Source organism: Lepisma saccharinum, chromosome 15 (genome assembly GCF_977018435.1).
Source record: "Lepisma saccharinum chromosome 15, izLepSacc3.1, whole genome shotgun sequence".
Lineage (NCBI taxonomy): Eukaryota > Metazoa > Arthropoda > Insecta > Zygentoma > Lepismatidae > Lepisma > Lepisma saccharinum.
In genome coordinates, this window is record NC_139243.1 from 38705855 (window position 1) to 38729517 (window position 23663).

General features: G+C 37.5%; 1 protein-coding gene and 1 long non-coding RNA gene across 2 annotated transcripts; both read left to right on the forward strand.

Moving 5' to 3' along the window:
- Positions 1–211: 211 nt before the first annotated feature.
- On the forward strand, positions 212–1150 carry LOC145999207 (protein CFDP2-like). Its single transcript, XM_083136140.1, has one exon. The coding sequence runs from the start codon at positions 212–214 to the stop codon at positions 1148–1150; it is 939 nt and encodes a 312-aa protein (XP_082992266.1).
- An 8112-nt stretch (positions 1151–9262) lies between these two features.
- Positions 9263–15079, forward strand: LOC145999528 (uncharacterized). The gene is made up of 3 exons (XR_014443415.1): positions 9263–9372; positions 12637–12744; positions 15019–15079. It is a non-coding gene; the product is annotated as an uncharacterized LOC145999528 (long non-coding RNA).
- Positions 15080–23663: the final 8584 nt, after the last annotated feature.

The window sequence follows — 23663 nt, forward strand, 5'->3', positions numbered from 1 at the left end:
GGAGGCTCAGGTGGCAGCCCCATCACCAAGATCGGGTGCTGTGGGCCAATAACCCGCACACTTTAAATCACACTATTAAAGAAACATCAACAAGAGGAAGCCGAACTGATTCAAGACGACGACATTTGGCCTGAAAAGGACAACGAGAATTGGAATATGGAATGTAAGAACCCTGCGGGAGAGTGGAAAACTACGGCAGGCAGTAGCCTGCATGAAGAGCTATTGTCTGAGCATCCTAGGTATAAGTGAAGTCAGATGGTCAGAGTTTGGAGAGGTAAATACCCATGAAGGAGTTACATTCATATATTCCGGAAGACCTGAGGGTGAAGGTGTGAGCCGTGATGGTGTGGGTATATTGATGGACAAGGAAGCAAAAAGGAGCCTTATTCAATGGCATCCAGTGTCTGCGAGGATAATTGTGGCACATTTCAAAACCAATATCAGAAACATCGTTATGATACAGTGTTATGCACCCACAGAAGTAGCAGAGCCTGAAGACAAACAAGAGTTTTATAGGCAGCTCAATGAAACAATAAAGAAGCAAAAAAGGAAGGATATCATAATAATTGGAGGAGATTTCAACGCAAAGCTTGGGCATGACAACGAAGGCCTTGAGCATGTCATGGGTAAACATGGTTTAGGAGAGCGAAATGAGAATGGACAACTTTTTGTGGACTTTTGTGCTAGCCATGAATTAGTTATTGGTGGTACTATATTTCCTCACAAGAAATGCCATAAGGTAACGTGGGTATCACCAGACCATAGAACAGAAAACCAGATAGACCACGTGGCAATTGGACGGAGGTGGCGACGTTCGCTACAGGATGTAAGAAACAAGAGAGGTGCAGACATTGGGAGTGATCATCATTTGGTAGTGGCTAACTTTAAAATGAAAATTCAAGCTCAGAAGAAGAGAATGGAACAGACAAGGAAGCGGTATGATGTTAGTAAGTTAAAGGATAAGAATCTCCAGGAAACCTTCAGGATTGAACTGAGAAATCGGTTCCAAGTATTGACCGATGAAAGTGAGCAGAATGAAACAATTGAAAGAGAATGGACAAAAATTCGATCTGCCTTCGCAGAAGTAAGTGAAAAGGTTCTGGGCTTCAAGGATAGGAGGAAAAAAGATTGGATGTCTCTGCAGACCTAGGAAAGGATTAATGAGCGAAAAGTAATTAAGGAGGCAATGAACTCAAGCAGGACAAGGGCAAGGAAGGCAGAATTGCAAACAAAGTATACAGAGAAGGATCGAGAACTAAAGAGTAGTGTTCGTAGGGATCAAAGAAATTGGGTAGACAATCTGTCTCAGCAGGCGGAGGAAGCAGCAAAACAGAGGAATCTTAAAGAACTATACAACATCACTAAAGTTCTGTCAAGGAAACAGATGCAGAGAAATCGACCAGTGAGAAGTAAAGATGGTACCCTCCTTACGAATACTGAGGACCAACTGAAACGTTGGAAGGAGCACTTCTTTGCAACCCTTAATCGCTCTGTGGATGCTCAGATAGACCAGGGGGAAGAGGAAGATGATAATGATGGTGATGTTGGCCCCAGTGTAAGAATTAGGACGGATGTTCCAACAGTAGGAGAGATTAAACAGGCTCTGAGAGAGGTACGTAATTGTAAAGCAGCTGGTGTCGACAACATACCACCGGAAGTGCTGAAAAGTGACATAAACACCACAGCAAATATGTTGCAGCCCTTATTTGAGAAGATATGGATAGAGGGAGTGATGCCTAAGGACTGGAGGAGTGGCCTGTTGGTGAAGCTACCGAAAAAAGGGGATACATCAAAGTGTGACAACTGGAGAGGTATAGCACCTCTCTCCATTCCGAGTAAGATCTTCACTAGAGTTATCCTAAACAGAATTAAGGAGCATGTTAACTTGAGACTCAGAAGAGAACAGGCAGGGTTTCGACCAAATCGCTCCTGTATTGATCAAATTAACACCTTGCAGATAATTTTGGAGCAATGTATAGAATGGTCATCTCGTCTCTATACAGTTTTCGTTGACTTCGAGAAAGCATTTGACTCGGTCAACAGAAATGCAATGTGGAAGGAAGTGAAACGATATTGGGTGCCCACAAAAATTCTTGATCTTATCCGAGAAACTTATCGTGATTATACATGAAGGCCGTGTATCTGAACCAATAGATGTGCAGTCTGGAGTGAGGCAAGGTTGTATATTATCACCTACAATGTTCCTGATCGTGATCGATGCAGTGATGTGAAATGTAATAGGAGGGAAAAGACGTGGTATCCAATGGGGATTGAATAACAGACTAGAAGACCTTGATTTTGCAGACGATTTGTGCTTCTTATCTGAAGCACATGGTGATATGCAAACAAAACTAGCAGATCTGATAGAAAGTGCAAAAAAAGCAGGACTTGTGATTAACTCCAAGAAGACCAAGGCACTGAGGATTAACTCCACAAAAACAGACCCGTTTAATATTGGCGAAGAGATTATTGAAAATGTGGATAGCTTTACTTACCTGGGTAGTGTGGTGGCAAAAGACAGAGGGGCTGCACAGGATGTGCTCAACGAATCCAAAAAGCAAATGGTACCTTTGTGAGGCTCTATCCAGCATGGAAAAACAAGAAGATATCTATGAAGACCAAACTTCGTATTTTTCGAAGTAATGTTAAATCTGTACTGTTGTATGGATCTGAGACATGGAAAGTAACAAAAACAATTACCTCTAAATTACAGACCTTCATCAATCGCTGCCTGAGAAAAATTTTGAATATCTTTTGGCCAGAAGTGATTCAAAACCAAGAACTTTGGAGAAAATCTGGAGAAACCGAGGTGTCCATACAAATAAAGCGGTGAAAATGGAATTGGATAGGGCATACGTTGAGGAAGGAAAATGAGGCTGTTGAGAGAGAGGCACTAGACTGGAACCCGCAGGGAAGAAGGAAAAGAGGGAGGCCTAGACAGACGTGGCGAAGATCTGTTCACGCTGAGGCCTTGGAGGAAGGAAAGAGCTGGAATGCAGTGAAGAGAATTGCCGTCAGTAGGACCAGGTGGAGATGCTTTGTTGATGCCCTATGTTCCACAGGGAACAACAGGAATTAAGTCAAGTAAGTAAGTCAAAGTTCGTCTATTGCTTAACAGGTATCTCAAGGGATACCTGTTATTATATGGAACACCACACATGGAATAGGGTCTGTGTGTGGCCACGTAAAGCATGGCTCTCTTTTGTTTTTGCTGTATTTGATATATTATATATTCAAAGTCAAACTTTAAAACAAACTTAAATGAATTTAAAACAACAACACCCCTTATAAACTCTGGACTCCAGATGCACTGGGAGGAAACTATTTGTATATATATATATATATATATATATATATATATATATATATATATATATATTTGTTAGTGTTGCTCTTCCATCACTTTACCTAACTTCTAACATCACAATGACCATGGATTAAATTAAATGGATGAAGGGTGGATGCAAAGAAACATTCATGCACAGGCCATTCATCTCATCCTTCAGTAATGAAATCGTCAGATGAGGAAAATAGGGAAATCAAGCAAAGCAAAATTCAAAAAGGTATGACTTAACATGACCGGACCCCTCTCCGATTTTCTTCATATTTGACATACTTACTAATTGAGGCCTGCTAATGACGAATCTGAAGTTAAAATTTGTCGGAAATGTCTATTAATTGCAAAATAATTGCGAACCATTGACGCCAGCCCCATGAAGCATTTGTGGTTAGGTTAGACAAACATAGTTAAAATTTAAACTGTAGGGCCAGTCTCGATTAGTCTTTCTGTGCATAAAGTGTGGGCTTAAAACACAAAATCAAGCAACCCTAAGGGAGTGGTTATCACAGCGTGTTATGACACCAGGAGTTCTGGGATCGAACCCCGACCCGGGCATTGGTGTTCTTTGTGTTTGCCCCTTCCTTAATTTTATCGGGAGCAAATTTACATTACTGGAAGCATCTCAAATTTCTTTCAAAATCAGAATACTCATTAATTTAGGCCTCGTGATCACGAATCTGCAGTTAAAATTTGGGGGTCATGTCTACAACTTACAAAATAAGCCGAAATAAAGGGGTCCGTCATCGGAATATACACCCTTGATTTATGAAGAAAACAAATATTTATCACAATGATTAGCATTTCAGAATTGAAGTTATATGTTCATGGGTAACAGTTTCATAGATCGGAGACACATTTCTTCATTTTTACTAAGAAAAGTACTTACGGAAACTCGTTTCTGCAGAGTACGAAATGCTGCGGAAACCAAAAACTTCATCGTAGAATGCAGCAGAACAATAAATAATCACATCTGATGTAATGATCTTGCCTTTTGTGTAAATCGACAACATTATGCCATTGTTTTCATTATGTACCGGCAGATGGCTCGAGTGTCCGAAGTCACACGATCTCGCTAGTGGAATCAGGGTTTCCAAATGTGCCCTTTTTTTACGAGAAAATGGCATGTCCTGGATGTGACGTGAGGTTATTATCAGACGTAGAAGATCCCTTGGATTTTACAATCCAACACGGCATAGTGAAGGAAGAAGTTGATTGTGGAAAATATGGCAGTGCATTTAAGGTGACCGTTGGACGCGATGGCAATTGGTTGTATATTCGTTCGAAGAGAATCGATGGACAAGGTAAATTACGTCGCAAGAAAATTCAGTGCGGATTCATCCGTTCCGCAAGAAATGGCATGTTTATAGGTTCCAGTAACCTATTGGCAGATAAGATAATTAATTTTGGCAATCTCTGGCTTCATCTGCCGTACCCAAGAAAAGCTGTAATAGAAGAGGAATTAGACATGAGTAGAAGAACTGTTGTTGACTGGTCAAACTTTTGCAGACAGGTTTGTGAGGAATGGGTAAATCAAAATTCTCGTCCCATAGGAGGTCAAGGAATTGTGGAAGTAGATGAAGCGAAGTTCAGCAAGACGAAGAAGTGTGTAAATAGAAGAGGACGTCCGGTTGAGGGACAGTGGGACAGAGGAAACCCTAAAGCTTTCTTCAAGGTCCCAGTAGACAATAGAGATGAACAAACTCTGCTGCAAATCATATGCAAATTCATTCTTCTGTACAACTCTAAGCTCAGACTGTTGGAAAGACTATATAAACTTACAGGGAGCAGGCTACAGGCACCTAAAAGTGGACATATACATCACCAAAACATGCGACGAATGTTGCGCGATGACATTCCAATCCACTCCCAAAACATCGAAAGAGCATGTTGTAATGTATGTCATTCGATACCAATCTTTGGACGGAAGAAGTGTCACTTCACAGGGTAACTATTTAAGGACAATTTCCCACCGAAGGCAAGAATGCACGAATTTTTCAAACAAGCCGGCACGTTGCAGTACAGGTAACTTCAAAACATGTGAAGAAGTGTCATGGAATAAAGATGTGAAAGATGCTGTGATGGTAAGTTAATCTCTCAATTTTTACTAACCTAACCCAACCTAACATAATCTGCCTAACTTTGCATGTTTCATGACTTGAAATTATAATTACAAAAACCCAATAATTCGTGGAACATAGCAATTTTCATGTATAATAGAAAACAAAAGAAGCGTTATTATTCGCAAAGCAAGCGATATCACACCGTGACGTGCTTTTGGTAGCATTTAGAAAAATGGCTTATTTTAGTATAAAAATGTGTTTCTCTTTGTGTAAAAAGCATAATGGCACATTGGACTATGTTCCACAATACACAATTGGTAAGTACGAACCACGAGAAGCACAAAATATCCGATTATAATGTGTCTCCGATCTATGAAACTGGTACCATGTTCATGATTTTAACTATGCTTGCCTAACCTTACCGTAAATGGTTCATGGTGCAAACATTTCTTCCTCCTTCATGCAATATGCCATTTTCCTCACATGCAATTCAATGCTCCATGCACGGGTCTCCTTATCGCTCAACACCTGAGCAACCTTGTGTTGTGACATCACGGGAGAGAGTATTTTAATTCTAGGATAAATGCCTATGTTGTTAGGTTAGGCTAGCTAAGTTTACTTCTCTGCAAGCCTAAATAATACATTTTCATTGTATTTATTGTAATTTGGTTTATTCAACTTTGCTTCCCTGACACTTTTGGCTATTCACAAAGATGATACGATAAAATTGATGAAGGGCCACACAAAAAGAACACCCATGGCAAGCCAGGACTCGAACCCGGGATCTCTGGCTTAGTAGTCATATCAAATGGTTTTTGATTTTCGAAAGAGGGTGGGAGTTAAGTGTACTTTTTTTGGTACTCCTTTGATACTGTCCCAACACCTCTCACTCGTTTATTTCGTAATTTTTACCATTCGTACTTATAGTGGAACCACAAGCAAAACAACTTACGCAGACCCGCGGCTCATGTGCACCGTACCCCCGCGAGTAGGGGAGGGGGAGAGTGGGCAATGCTTCCTTATAGCTCGAGGTGGTGGGAAGAAGGGAAGGCTGCGCGGGGACTTTTCGTCCCAAGGTTTTTTCCTTGTGGTCGATCTATACCTATTATGCATTGCGAAGGATACTTCAAGGTGGTATTTTTCTTTCTTCATGAAAATAATTTCAATTTTTGACATGAGCAATTATTGTTCCTGCTTTTTTTACTTGCGTAAGACACAATATGGTGAGACAGCTTGACTAGCGTGGTAGATCATCAGTGGGTATGCAGTGTTTCCAACCAAAAAATTCCCACGAACCATGCACGCGTAACCCCACAAACCATGCAAGTGTAACCCCACAAACCATTCACGGGTAGACTCAATTCATGAATACCCCACGAACCATGCATGGATAGCCCCACAAACCATGTTTGGGAAGGTTAGGTTCAGTTAGGCAAACAGTTAAAATTGTCACCTTCTTGCAAAACAACGGCATGATTGGAAACACTAACAGGGTGTTACGTCATCAAACATACACAACATTTGGTTCACGTAGTCGATGGAAATGAAAGCAACGACAATTGTGCGTCGGAGAGATATTTCTGTTGAAAAATACATGAATTCCCGGTGAAATAGATTCCACGATGAAAGAAAATACCTCCATGAACTTCTAAATGCTACAGAAACTCTTTTCCGTAAGTAGTTTCTTGTGTAAAAATGAAGAAATCTGTTGGGACCGTATCGAAGTGTTACCCTTTTTTTTTTCGTAACATTATAGTATAGGGGTGATGGATTTCTTCAAATTTACAGGAGAAAGTACTTACGGAAATCATTTTCTGTAGCGTTGTGGAAGTTCGTGAATGTAGTTTTGAACCAATTTAATGCGAATACATGTTGTTTTCTGCGAAAATCTCTGTCCGACACACTGTTTCTGCTGCCGCCATTTGCTTTCTGCACGAGAGCACAATGTTCCGTGTGTTAAGATGACGTAACCGCGTAGTCAGTGTTTCAAACTCACCGTGTTCTCACTAGAAAATGACATGTCGAGTATTTTTTTTTAACTATGCTTGCCTAACCTAACTTAACCTAACCTTACGGAAAATGGTTTTTGGGGCTAACGTCAGTGGTTTGTGAGGTACTAGCCATAATTTCAAATCCAGGCATGAAAGTAGGTATTTTCCAGTGAACGAGGTTGCAACACTGCATAAATCGACAAAACACTCGCAGGTGACTTGAACCAGTACGCTATCGCCCGTCATAATGTGTTACAGAATCGAAATAACAAGTAACAGTAAGTACTCATAAATGTAAGAAATAGACATTATCTTAGTTAGAAATGCATTATTTCACCTTAGGAAATGTTCCGCATTCCACAATAGTACTTTAGCAACGTAAAAAAAGTGCGAAATATATGATTCATAGGTGTCACCCCATACTATAATAGTACTACCTTTTTTTTTTTTTTGTAGTCATTCCTCATTTTGCAATCTTTTTCTGTCTCCGACGTTCCTTGTTTAGGAATACTGGGCGCTAAAGTGTGTGTGTGCTTGCTACACAAGTGTCGAGGTCACAGCATATCACTAATGTTAACAGACGTAAATCGCAATTAAACAAAAGGAACTTGGGCCCCCCTTTGGTTTTAAGCTCCGCTCACTTCCAGCTTGAATTCAATGCTAATTTCACTCCTCTATAGAACACACAGATGAAAAATTCTGCATACACTCTGGCACTGATACGCAGTGAAATTACATTACACCCGAAGTATAAACAACTGAAGGAACTATAACGTACTACGGGGGAAGAAAGTAACCGGCCTGTTACAACTCCATTTGCCATTTGTTCGAGGTAAACAAGAATAAACAAAACACTAAACCAAAGCGCAAAAATAGCTGCAGTGTTACCAGATCGAAATTAGAAAAGTCCTCCGGATATGATGTCACACGATTGAAGCTGTATGTGACCGTGTCCGGTCGAAAGGTACGTACAGTCACGGCAAAGATACTTGTAGGAAAATTGTTCACCGCTATTTTGATTTTCATTACTTTTTAATTTACATCCTGTGTTGTTTTAAAGAATGAAACTATGTTGGTTCGAAGCAGGCATAGTTCTCTGCTAATTGACGTCTTTATTTCAATTCATTGTCATCATATTGTGTAATTCAGACAAGCGGCTCTAAGGGGAGAGCCGCCGTGCCATGGCTCTACCCTCAGAAAAAAAAGCACTTGCTTTGCCAAAATATAGTTATATTAATACATTTACGAACGAGCAGATTCGAATCTCGTAAGCTTTCGAGCTTACGGCCGCCTGAATTCCTGCGCCGCATCCCCAGCTGTTCTCTTACTTGCTCTGGGCCAGCATTGTCTGGACTGTGCGCAGAGGCATGCGCGGACGCATGAAAAAGTGCCTGCCGTTAACGAGCGAGGAGGTGGTAGGCCAGTGGTAGCCATAAGACAAATAGCCGTTCCCCTTTTCGGCTGGCACGACGCAAGATCTTTCGCATTGTGTTGACATAGTTGCAAACTTCACAGAGAAGCAGGGTTCGCAAAATTTGTCTTTTTTAAAAAAGTAACATAACAAACTTTTTTTTGTTTTAAACATGAGTTAAAAAACATGTTTTAAATATGTTATATTCAAAAGAAAGTCAACCTTTTCCCAGTAAATTATAGTTAAAGTCGTTATTGGAAAAATACTGATTTTTACGAGTACAGTGACGGCAAGGACGGTTTATTTACCGGTAGTGATTGCTGCCACATCAGTTTTAAGCTATCTGATTGGTTAACGCTAGCTCGTTGTTCATTGGTGGACGCATGAATGACGTCCTACCTTGAAATGAATCTTTGTGGAAGAGTAAATGAATCTTTAATCTTCACTTAAGAAACAACAAGTAAATATCTTTCTCCACGTTGTGTGGTGTAGAGAATATCATTTTACACCAAGAATTCACGATCCTTCAGGAACAAATAGCATAAAATACGTGCTGGAATTACAATATAAGTGAGTAATACTATTATTTTTTGTGTGTAAAGACCACTGGCTGCTTTCTACGGGCTGCAGTTCATTTTCACTTTTTATGTGTGGGAATATTTGATTAATGTTATTAGACGTGATGTGTAATCATGGGGCGCATTGTAAGGATAAGCATGTGTGCAAGTTTTGAAATGATGGTTAATTATTGTTCATAATTTGTAGGAAGTGAATATGTAGTTTGCTGTTACAGGCAGCTGGAAGAGTGTTTCTGGGGTGGGGGATTTATTTGAGGGAAAACTATTTTTACGTGCCAATTTATGATGGGCTTTATTCCGCAAGATTTTTAAATCTTGAAAATACATTGGCAACATTTTTATTGTTCCACAGCTTTCGTTTATCTCTAGTCCGCCCAAGTTCCTTTTGTTTTTACATGGTTCGATTTCGATTTAGGTCTTGGGATCCAAGTTAGTAATATTAATAATTTCCAATATGTTGCACTGATTTATATCAAAATACACTTCCACGAGCAGATTGTTTGGTAGGCATAGTTTGTTAGCACCTCTTTGCAAGGCATTCCTGCTTGTGCACAATACATTTCTCAAAACATAATTTATCTTTTAATTAATATGTTGTGCAACTCTTAACTGTGCTAATTAGTTTCTCCTAGCTTGGAACCTATTCCCACAATCATTTCCAGTTTTGTGAACACTTTGTAATGCTCCTATAAAACTTGCAATGCAAAAAATCATGAAACATTCGGAACTGTTACCTAGGACTTGCTGCGATTTGCAAACACCAATTTCATCTTCTACAAACCATAAATTTCTGTAATTGTTGACATTCGTACTTACCTATTCTGCATTGCGAAACATTGTTTAACAAGGGATTTAGCTTTTTTTAATGAAAATAATTTCCATTTTCAAAATATCGAGTAATTAATCTTCCTTGTTTTTCCCCTTCCATAGGTATTTTTTGGTTAAAATGAGGGTAAATATGCGATATCGCCCGGACGGATTTCTTCAAATTTACAGGAGAAAGTACTTACTGAAATGAGTTTCTTTAGCATTCTGGACGTTCTTGGAGGTATTTTCTTTTACGAAAAGTAAAAACTTCGTAGTTTAATGCTGCCGAACAAGAATTAATCACTTTTTACGTAAGAAATTGGCATTGCCTGCCACATTATGCCGTTGTTTACATTGTGTGCGTGCAGATGGCGCCGCGCTTTATTTTTTCGATGAATTTAGGGGTGAAATGAGTGCTAATGGAACCTAACCTAACCTTGTGTGAATGGTTTGTGGGGCTATCCGTGGATGATTTTTGGGGCTAACGTCAATGGTTTGTGGGGCTACCCATGGATGGATTTTGGGGCTAACGTCAATGGTTTGTGGGGCTACCCGTGGATGGTTTTTGGGGCTAACGTGCATGGTTTGTGGAGGTAAGGCATAACTTCACCTTAAAGAATGTTCCGCAAGGCAAAATAGGTAAGTACCAGTGGTAAAATTAAGGAAATAAATGAGTGAAAGGTGTCCGGGCGTTATCGCATATTTACCAAAATGAGTGCTAATGCAACCTAACCTAACAGGCCTAACCTAACCTCGTAGGCATACCCACGGGCTGTCGTGAATTTTTGGGGCTACCCGTGGATGGTTGATGTTAGCGCCACAAACCATCACGAGGATGAGGTATGCCTACGAGGTTAGGTTCCATTAGCACTGACGTTAGCCCAAAAAATTCACGATAGCCCCACGAACCATCACGGGGACGAGGTATGCCTACGAGGTGTTAGGTTAGGTTCCATTAGCACTCACATGCAAACATGAATTAACAGTGAAATAACTTGACCGATGAGAGAGAACACTTGTAAGACCTATCACAATTCTACAGAAACTCAATCACGTAAGTACTTTCTCATGTAAATTTGAAGAAATTCATTTCCCGGCTTCGAAAATTTTACCAGCTTTTGCTTAATTTATAAAGTAAATTCACAGCACAATAATTATGCATTTATTATGAAATAATTTTGATCTTGATCATGCATTAATTCAAATTGTTTAAACATATGTCATGTAAAATTTAGATGTGGATAAAAATTGTATCTTACAGCAGGTTTTATTGACACATTGTATACTTATGGCATAGTGTAGATAGAGCACGTATTGTCTGCTATTACAAAACAGTACACTGTACTGACACGAACACATGTAAACATTTAGTTTGTTATGATTGTGTTCATTACCATGTGCAAGGTATATTTTTTTATTTTTCTCAGGTTCCAAGTTCATTCAGGCTTCCCTAGGATCCAGGATCAGGAGCATTAATGCATGCAAGGCATGGTATGGGATTTGTGCTTGGGAAGTGTGTTGTACATAAAACTTCTCAGTTCAAATTCTGTATCAGCCAGCACAAAACATCTTTCGATGCTCGTAAAATATTAGGGATATCAGCATATCATTATTATGAACAAGAAGAACTATATTTCCTCTATTGGCAACCCCTCAACCTATTCATGTTTACTTATGTAACACTACTTATTTTTAATGGTTAAAAATGTGTGGTAGCAATTATTGTAAAACAACGTAACTTTCAAATTAGTTAATACATGAGAGGAAATTGCATTAGAACATGACTTCTTTAAAATTAATTTGTTGCACCAAAGTGTAAAGAGGTTAGCAAAGCATGCTATGATGCCAGGAGTTAAGGGTTCAAATCCTTGCCAGGACATGGATGTTATTGTGAGTGTCCTTTCGTCAATTTAAACATCTCATTCCTCATCCCAATCTTCATGATTAGCCAAAAGTGTCAGAAGAGCAATGTAATCAATCAATCAATAAATAGGTAAAGAATATGTGAACGGAGCATTTTTATTTTAAATCTATAATTCCATATGGTTCTTTCATTATTGTGTGATTTCTAATCCAAATGGGTTAAAAATGTCAATATTTCTTTTTTTTATCTACAGGAATGCATGGTATATTCTGATGTGTGCAACTTCTAATCATTTCTTGACATTATCATTGGATGAAATTTCTGTTAATTGGAGGGGTAAGCAAATGTGACGCAAGTGGTTGTTTTATACACAGATAATACCTGAGCAGCTTGGTGTTACATGCTAAAAGCATCAAACCTACTTGCATATGCATCTGAAAATGTTAGACTGGTTAAGTTTGATTTATTTTTCCTCTCAGATGCAAGTGTGAGTAGGTTAGGTACGTCAGGGTTTATGCTTTTAGCATACTTCAAGTTGCTGTCGCTAGCTGCTCATAGGTAATGCATTTTTTTTTATTTTGCCAGGTGGTGGCAGTACTAGTCCATCTTCTTGGCAACAGACAATGAATGACTGTCTGCTGAGAAATCCATACATAACATGGGACATGAAAATCGTTTTGAAAGAAGTCGCAAGTAGGCCTGTCTTTTATGTTTCCATAGTATGTGCATTCAGTCAGAAATGAAATTCATATGTACAAATGTAGCATGTAAAATGAAAATATTTTATTTATCAATTAGAAGTTGGGCCAAGTTCAAGGCATGAACAATTTTTTAACACAAAATCATTCAAAAGTATTCTAATAATTATTGACATTTGTAATCCGTGAACCTTTAATTTTCGTTAGTGATTCCAATGCTTCACATTCTACTTTGCTGGGTTCAATAACCAGTGAAGGTACATAGTGGTTCAGATCCTACTAAACTAGAGGATTAGCTGAAAATTTCTATTTAGAACTGCTATCAACTGTACTCTATTGTTTTCTTGGAAATCTACTGAAACTGAGTGGTTTCCTACCAAACACCTACAGTAGACCTAATGTACAGCCAAGAGCATAAATAATAGTAGGCAAATATGATCATTGCTATTTTCATTTTGGTAAAAGTTTGGTATACCGGAGACACATTAAAATCGGATATTTTGTGTTTTGCATGGTTCGTACTTACCTATGTATTGCGGAACATAGTTCAAGGTGCCATTATGCTTTTTACACGAAAACAACCAAAATTTTTCACATTTACAGTGATTTTTTTTTTTATTCCTTTCTTAGCTTCCGTGAGGCACAATATGGCGGGCACATTTTGACTCGTGTTGTGGGAATGCAGTGTTTCCAACCTTCTTCACCAAAAAATACGTACTGTGGTGTTTGTCACGTGTGCAAATTGTACATTATGCACACGTAGCTGACGGTTAGCCCCAGGAACCATTTCCGATACGGTTAGGTTTGGTTTGGTTAGGCAAGTATAGTGAAAAAAGGGGGTTTGGATACACTGACAGTGGACAGTGAAAGCAATCGCAATTGTGCATCGGTGAGATATTTCTCTTGAAAAATACATGATTTCCCGGTCAAATATATTCCACGATGAAAGAAAACACCTCAACGAATGTTGGAAACCTTGTAGAAACTCATTTCCGTAAATAGTTTCTTCTGTAAAATTGAAGAAATGTGTCTCTGATATACTGAACTTTTACCTTCATTTTTTATATTCCACATCATATGTTGCTTTAAAGAATGGAATTTTGTTGAAGTGAAGCACATATTCTAACATTTTCATTTAAATTTCACATTGTGTTTTGTACAGACCAAATGAAAACTGTGATGGATAACTCATCTACCATTTCTTTAACATATTGGCTGTAAATATAAATTGACATTCCCCCTGATAAACGATTTGTTTTCATATCTACTTGAAAAATCTAAACACAGTAGATGTTTCAAACCACCCATCAACGTACTGGAAAAAGTAACAGAATTTTGAGCAGGGCTATTTGTGCATAAAATGTAGTAAGAAGAAACAGTTTGTATGAAACTTGCAACGTTATTCTTATCTTCAGGGGTTTGAACTCAAATTTAATGCCAAACAACTAAAAATGGGACATTTGTAAAAGAAGAAAATTGAGTTTTCACGAGATATTCTATGGGTGGATAAATTAATGCTTTCTTACTCCCTGCAACATAGATAATAATGGCAAACCCAGATAAGGGTCTGTTGTTAGTGACCCTCGAGGTCTAAACACACCCGCTGTACCAGATATCATATTTTTTTTAAATTTAAAATTATTGGGTGCGTCAGCACTAAAGCTATTTTGCACCCGTAACACAATACAAGGTCCAGCCCTTTACCATAACTGTAATCCCATGTTGTAACTAAAATCTTGAAAATTTTCTGACCGGTTGAAAGCTGAGGCTGTAAATGGGCACTCAGTACATAAGGGCAAAAAAACAGGACAACACACACAAAGTCGCCAGAGCCTCGTTCGTCTGCAAAATGTCATCCAGAGTGTACTGTGTGGAAATGAGGTTGACTTTTGGGCACCTACATGGAAGATACCTTACACCCCATATGATTTTTTATTATTATTATTATTATTATTATTATACATATGTATATATTACCAAAAGTATTACTTTTATTTTATTGCATATCCAACCTCAGCTTTTCTTGCATTTTTGATTACAGCGTAACTTCTGTATTTTTAATTTCAGTCTGCGGTATATTTCATTCTCAAGCTAAGTACCTCAAATTCTGAATCCAAGGTTAACAAAATTATTTGTACACACTGATTCATGTAATAGATAATCTTCAAATATCTGTTTGTACGTGCCATAAGTTGATCTTTTCTTGAAAAGCTACGTGCAATGTATTTTTGTGGTTTGGATTTTAAGGTTTTTTAACTTTTTATTTCAGTATTGGATTCAGAATGAATTGCATTTGCACCACACCATACTCCAGGTACATCTAGTTGGGCTACAACTCTACAAAGAAGTCTTTGGAAGATAATTTTTTTATCATGTTTTATGATTGGTTGTAGGAATTTTTTTGAATTGTAATAAATGTTAATGTTTTTTGAATGATGGGATGCATTTCATTATTCTTCAGAGGAGAATGACATGTATGAGTGCAGACCTGGAATCCCTAAGGAAATATATGCATGAGTTAAGAGAGACCTTTTGTGTTCCATATAAAGTGGTCGTGGCAGCGGCGGCTCTAAGGGGAGAGCCGCCGTGCCATTGTTCTACCCTCAGAAAAAGAAATAGCACTTGCTTTGCCAAAATATAGTTAAATTAATACATTTACGAACAAGGAGATTTGAATCTCGAAAGCGTTCCAGCTTACAGCCGCCTCAATTCCTTCGCCGTTCTCTCTGGCATAGTCTGCCCTGCACGCAGAGGCATGCGCGGAGGCATAGAAAAGTCTCCGTAGTCAACGAGCGAGGAGGTGGGGTGGTAGCCCAGTGGTAGCCATGAGACAATCAACCGAGCCAGGTCGCGTCGTGGCACGACGCGAGAGCTTTCGCATTGTGTTGACATAGTTGCAAACTTCACAGAGAAGTGACTGACCGATTTGTAATACTCGTTGGAGAAGTAATTCGCGAGAAAGATAGCCTACTTTCCTGCATACTTGGCAAGAACGAATGTAATATCTTCCCCAAATTTATATAACCATTTAGATAGATGCGTCTAAAGAGCCATCCAGACTTTTTTGTTATCGATTTCTTCCTTAAGAAAAGATATATCCCTTGCTCTCAAGCACACAGACACTCATGTGTTGCAACTGACGTTGACAAAATTGAAGACATTTACTGTAAGTACAAAAGAATTGCCTAAATATCAAAGGGAATTCGCATCACCAGGGGATTTTTTACTTTAATATTCGTAAAAAATCACATGTAAAATCTATCAGTATAAGAATTTCACTTGGAGATATAATTCAATTTCTTGCATTCAATTCTAAAAAATTGTAGATCTACAGTTCATTTAGCAGATAATCATATTTCAGTTGTTAGTAACACCGATCGTTGATGTACCGTCTGCCGTGCTGGGGTTGCAAATTATAAATAAAGCAAGGCGAGAATACCGATCAACTCTGTGTCTCTAATTGTCCAGTGTTTTTCTTTTTAGTGAAGTGAAAGTGTCCGATGGTGTGTGAAAGGAAGGGTAGTTAGTAAAGATGAGTCAGATTAGAGCACTATTACATACACCATTTTCCAAGGAACTATACGATATTATATTAAAAGTTAAACAACTTGGCTGTCCCACGCCAGATTTAAACATCAATTCTATTTAAAAATATCAAAAAAATGGTAAAGGTGACAGGCGTCGAAATTTTAATAGTCGCATTTATTGCTTAGAAACTGGCCGACCTCCGCACAGCATGCTTCGACGCCAGGGATTGCGCGTTCGAATCTCGGCCTGGGCATCGGTGTTCTTTGTGAGTGTTCACTCATCCTTACCTTCGCGATTAGCCAAAAGTAGTACAAATGTGAAGTAAAATAAACCAATCTTGGGAACTCTGAATTTTTGTCTGCAATTTTAGTAAACAAAGTTCCATTAAAATTACCTCTTTCATTAGATTTCTATGATATATGCTAGCGAAAATTTTTTGATTTCTTAATCACGTTGGCACTACCCATCATACTAGCTGCCAGCCGCCAATGGGTCCTGGTGTTAATATTACTATTTCATCTACAGGTGACTGGCTATCAGAGACCAATGAAACATTTTATGGATAAAAAATTATTGGTTACAGTGTGTTGCAATGTACCTGTTTCTGGAATATTCAAATTTCTGAATACATTGTTACATGCAAGGGCTACATATTACAAAATTCACGACTATTCCAGAATGAATTGGAGCAATTTCTCATGTGTAAACAAAAATACGTTAGAGTATTCAAATTGGTCTACTTACGCAAGTGAGTATGTATTCTTATGTGGACGACGTTTCGGAAGCTTTACTGCTTCCTTCCTCAGGTTGTCGTTTTCAGCTCGGAATATCAAGCCATGTCAGAGAAGTGTCATGTAAGGATACTGGGTGAAAGGTTTGGGTTAAAAACACTTCATAGTGCTTGACCTATACAGAATTAAAACCACTTTGCTAAAAACCCCTTAAAACTCACAATAAAACATGTAAAAACCACTGCTACGGTAAACTGGAGTGGCCGTTGAGAGCCTAAACTCCCTGTCTCAAAAGGGAGGGGTTATGTATACTTTTTCTTGGTAGTTAGCCCTCATTTTGTCATATTTTCCTAACTTTGACGTTCTTCTTTTAGGAATACTGGGCCAAAGGGGGGGGGGGTTAAAACCCCAACCAAGCCCCCCCTTGGGCACACCACTGAAACTGACATATCTTTTAAAGAGTTGCAAAATGTCCTAACTTTTTTTAACTTTATGTATTATTAATTATGCATAACAAAAAATAATAATAGTTTGATTATGTCTATGAAACATATGAAATAAATTTCAAATTAGTCACCAACTGCTGTATCGAATAAATGTCTTAGGGCAATGTCTAATGAGTACTTAGTCACAGGAGCAGCTTGATACGAGGTACACTCAAGTCCTACATGTAAGAACTTAATATTTTTTTTAATAATGACAAATGCACATAGTTTAAACTAACTTCACAATTACATACTGTTTCATTCACAAGTTCGCTACACATTATTAAGAATGAATGACATCACAGTAGGTTATAATTTATGCAAAAGGGAAAAGAATGATGTGCACTTTTTTTTACAAAATTTCAATTATAAACAACAACGTTAAATTTTCTCACATATAAGAATATAATTTCCAAGAATCCTTGGTGAGAGGGGGTTTCACTGTATAGTTTAAAGTAATTTACATTTCATGTGCTATATCCTCCATCAGATCTATGTTTGTGTTTGGCTGCCTTGGTGCCCTAATAGATTGGGTTGTCGACTGATCATCTTGTCACCAAACGTTTGCAACATGGCACCACAAACGTAACTCCAGAGAATTGAAGCCATGAATTAGTAACACACTGCTACTTCCACCAGCTAGAGGGTTGGAAGCACGAGTTCTCACCCAGGGATTGCGTTAAGACGAATCTCAATCCTCTAGAAGTAAAATACGGAGGCAGACACCTACTGCAGAATAGAAATTATAGATACTAGTGTTTGGACTCCAATTAGAAATTAACCAGTAGACATTTATGTTGCAGCAAAATTTAGCTTATTCGATTCTGCGTTATTCTATGCTAACAGGTTTTTTTTTGTGTTTTTTTTTTTTGCAAATGATTGTTGTATTGTATGTAGGTCTACTGGATCATTTTTAAATGGAGTCCAAACTGGAGTATCTATAATTTTTAGTCCGACAGTAATTGTACACCAATTAAATTAATTTAAAATGTCCAAAAATTTAATATTGGTTCACACACATTACATACGAATTTGCACGAAATGAAAATCATATTGTTGGGTCTTGCTCGCTCCTGGCAGTGATAAGTAAAACATTTCATGACAATATGTGCACTGCCTTTACTTTAATGAGTCAGATTGGCTCATATGGCGGTTGTAACAGATTCTTGCTTCGAATCTTGGCCAAGGTTATTTACATGATTAGCCAACAGTGTTGAAAAGCAATACAAAATAAGCTACATTTAAGTTGTTTTTTTTATTATTTGGAAGCTGCTCATTTTAATAAATATTATAATGGTTGTTACAAATGTTTGAAGGAAAACTATCTTTAAAAATATTCATTACTCAATAAAATAATGACGGAATTTTTTGTAAAGATGGAAATGACATTTTAATTTGAAATCTATTTAATTGTGCCATACCAGCAACAGGAATGGTAGGAAAGGGTTATGAACTGAAATTATGTATTATTTTCCCATACAACAACCATGCAGTGCGAAATATAAGCAGCAAATATGTATTGCTGCCAGAACACTTTGTTGCAGGAGAGGTTTGAATGTATTGCTGCCACAACACTTTGTTGCAGGAGAGGTTTGAATGTATTGCTGCCACAACAGTTTGTTGCTGAAGTGGTCTGAAGAAAGCCGCTCTTTGTAAATATTCGTTATTCCACAAATTGATGGCATAATTCCTTGAGAAAATCAATTTAAAAGCAGAAATTATGTTTAAATAAAATATTTTCTTCATGAGGCATGCATTTAGTTTTGAAAGATACGAAACGGATAGGGTATTGCTGCCACAACACTTCATTGTAAGAGCGGGTTGAAGGAAGACGTTTTAAAAATTAAATTTTATCCGACAAAAAAAATAATAGAAATGACGGAAATCATTGAAAAGTGTAGATATAAAATTTAAACCGGATATTTCAAAACATATGGCATGTATGTTGTGGAAAAGATAAGAAACGAGTATGCATTGCTGCCACAACACTCTGGGTTGATGGGAGACGCTCTTTAAAAATTAACCAATATTTCACAAAATAATGGCAGAACTCCTTGAAAATATGTAGAAATAAAGTTTAAAATGAAATATTTCTCCACATGTGGCAAGCATTTAGTGGGAATGATACGAAACGGATATGTATTGCTGCCACAACACTTCGTTGCAGGAGAGGTTTGAATGTATTGCTGCCACAACACTTTGTTGCAGGAGAGGTTTGAATGTATTGCTGCCACAACACTTTGTTGCAGGAGAGGTTTGAATGTATTGCTGCCGCAACAGTTTGTTGCTGAAGTGGTCTGAAGAAAGCCGCTCTTTGTAAATATTCGTTATTCCACAAATTGATGGCATAATTCCTTGAGAAAATCAATTTAAAAGCAGAAATTATGTTTAAATAAAATATTTTCTTCATGAGGCATGCATTTAGTTTTGAAAGATACGAAACGGATAGGGTATTGCTGCCACAACACTTCATTGTAAGAGCGGGTTGAAGGAAGACGTTTTAAAAATTAAATTTTATCCGACAAAAAAAATAATAGAAATGACGGAAATCATTGAAAAGTGTAGATATAAAATTTAAACCGGATATTTCAAAACATATGGCATGTATGTTGTGGAAAAGATAAGAAACGAGTATGCATTGCTGCCACAACACTCTGGGTTGATGGGAGACGCTCTTTAAAAATTAACCAATATTTCACAAAATAATGGCAGAACTCCTTGAAAATATGTAGAAATAAAGTTTAAAATGAAATATTTCTCCACATGTGGCAAGCATTTAGTGGGAATGATACGAAACGGATATGTATTGCTGCCACAACACTTCGTTGCAGGAGAGGTTTGAATGTATTGCTGCCACAACACTTTGTTGCAGGAGAGGTTTGAATGTATTGCTGCCACAACACTTTGTTGCTGAAGTGGTCTGAAGAAAGCCGCTCTTTGTAAATATTCGTTATTCCACAAATTGATGGCATAATTCCTTGAGAAAATCAATTTAAAAGCAGAAATTATGTTTAAATAAAATATTTTCTTCATGAGGCATGCATTTAGTTTTGAAAGATACGAAACGGATAGGGTATTGCTGCCACAACACTTCATTGTAGGAGCGGGTTGAAGGAAGACGTTTTAAAAATTAAATTTTATCCGACAAAAAAAATAATAGAAATGACGGAAATCATTGAAAAGTGTAGATATAAAATTTAAACCGGATATTTCAAAACATATGGCATGTATGTTGTGGAAAAGATAAGAAACGAGTATGCATTGCTGCCACAACACTCTGGGTTGATGGGAGACGCTCTTTAAAAATTAACCATTATTTCACAAAATAATGGCAGAACTCCTTGAAAATATGTAGAAATAAAGTTTAAAATGAAATATTTCTCCACATGTGGCAAGCATTTAGTGGGAATGATACGAAACGGATATGTATTGCTGCCACAACACTTCGTTGCAGGAGAGGTTTGAATGTATTGCTGCCACAACACTTTGTTGCAGGAGAGGTTTGAATGTATTGCTGCCACAACACTTTGTTGCAGGAGAGGTTTGAATGTATTGCTGCCACAACACTTTGTTGCAGGAGAGGTTTGAATGTATTGCTGCCACAACAGTTTGTTGCTGAAGTGGTCTGAAGAAAGCCGCTCTTTGTAAATATTCGTTATTCCACAAATTGATGGCATAATTCCTTGAGAAAATCAATTTAAAAGCAGAAATTATGTTTAAATAAAATATTTTCTTCATGAGGCATGCATTTAGTTTTGAAAGATACGAAACGGATAGGGTATTGCTGCCACAACACTTCATTGTAGGAGCGGGTTGAAGGAAGACGTTTTAAAAATTAAATTTTATCCGACAAAAAAAATAATAGAAATGACGGAAATCATTGAAAAGTGTAGATATAAAATTTAAACCGGATATTTCAAAACATATGGCATGTATGTTGTGGAAAAGATAAGAAACGAGTATGCATTGCTGCCACAACACTCTGGGTTGATGGGAGACGCTCTTTAAAAATTAACCATTATTTCACAAAATAATGGCAGAACTCCTTGAAAATATGTAGAAATAAAGTTTAAAATGAAATATTTCTCCACATGTGGTAAGCATTTAATGGGAATGATACGAAACGGATATGTATTGCTGCCACAACACTTCGTTGCAGGAGAGGTTTGAATGTATTGCTGCCACAACACTTTGTTGCAGGAGAGGTTTGAATGTATTGCTGCCACAACAGTTTGTTGCTGAAGTGGTCTGAAGAAAGCCGCTCTTTGTAAATATTCGTTATTCCACAAATTGATGGCATAATTCCTTGAGAAAATCAATTTAAAAGCAGAAATTATGTTTAAATAAAATATTTTCTTCATGAGGCATGCATTTAGTTTTGAAAGATACGAAACGGATAGGGTATTGCTGCCACAACACTTCATTGTAAGAGCGGGTTGAAGGAAGACGTTTTAAAAATTAAATTTTATCCGACAAAAAAAATAATAGAAATGACGGAAATCATTGAAAAGTGTAGATATAAAATTTAAACCGGATATTTCAAAACATATGGCATGTATGTTGTGGAAAAGATAAGAAACGAGTATGCATTGCTGCCACAACACTCTGGGTTGATGGGAGACGCTCTTTAAAAATTAACCAATATTTCACAAAATAATGGCAGAACTCCTTGAAAATATGTAGAAATAAAGTTTAAAATGAAATATTTCTCCACATGTGGCAAGCATTTAGTGGGAATGATACGAAACGGATATGTATTGCTGCCACAACACTTCGTTGCAGGAGAGGTTTGAATGTATTGCTGCCACAACACTTTGTTGCAGGAGAGGTTTGAATGTATTGCTGCCACAACACTTTGTTGCTGAAGTGGTTTGAAGAAAGCCGCTCTTTGTAAATATTCGTTATTCCACAAATTGATGGCATAATTCCTTGAGAAAATCAATTTAAAAGCAGAAATTATGTTTAAATAAAATATTTTCTTCATGAGGCATGCATTTAGTTTTGAAAGATACGAAACGGATAGGGTATTGCTGCCACAACACTTCATTGTAAGAGCGGGTTGAAGGAAGACGTTTTAAAAATTAAATTTTATCCGACAAAAAAAATAATAGAAATGACGGAAATCATTGAAAAGTGTAGATATAAAATTTAAACCGGATATTTCAAAACATATGGCATGTATGTTGTGGAAAAGATAAGAAACGAGTATGCATTGCTGCCACAACACTCTGGGTTGATGGGAGACGCTCTTTAAAAATTAACCAATATTTCACAAAATAATGGCAGAACTCCTTGAAAATATGTAGAAATAAAGTTTAAAATGAAATATTTCTCCACATGTGGCAAGCATTTAGTGGGAATGATACGAAACGGATATGTATTGCTGCCACAACACTTCGTTGCAGGAGAGGTTTGAATGTATTGCTGCCACAACACTTTGTTGCAGGAGAGGTTTGAATGTATTGCTGCCACAACACTTTGTTGCAGGAGAGGTTTGAATGTATTGCTGCCACAACACTTTGTTGCAGGAGAGGTTTGAATGTATTGCTGCCACAACAGTTTGTTGCTGAAGTGGTCTGAAGAAAGCCGCTCTTTGTAAATATTCGTTATTCCACAAATTGATGGCATAATTCCTTGAGAAAATCAATTTAAAAGCAGAAATTATGTTTAAATAAAATATTTTCTTCATGAGGCATGCATTTAGTTTTGAAAGATACGAAACGGATAGGGTATTGCTGCCACAACACTTCATTGTAGGAGCGGGTTGAAGGAAGACGTTTTAAAAATTAAATTTTATCCGACAAAAAAAATAATAGAAATGACGGAAATCATTGAAAAGTGTAGATATAAAATTTAAACCGGATATTTCAAAACATATGGCATGTATGTTGTGGAAAAGATAAGAAACGAGTATGCATTGCTGCCACAACACTCTGGGTTGATGGGAGACGCTCTTTAAAAATTAACCATTATTTCACAAAATAATGGCAGAACTCCTTGAAAATATGTAGAAATAAAGTTTAAAATGAAATATTTCTCCACATGTGGTAAGCATTTAATGGGAATGATACGAAACGGATATGTATTGCTGCCACAACACTTCGTTGCAGGAGAGGTTTGAATGTATTGCTGCCACAACACTTTGTTGCAGGAGAGGTTTGAATGTATTG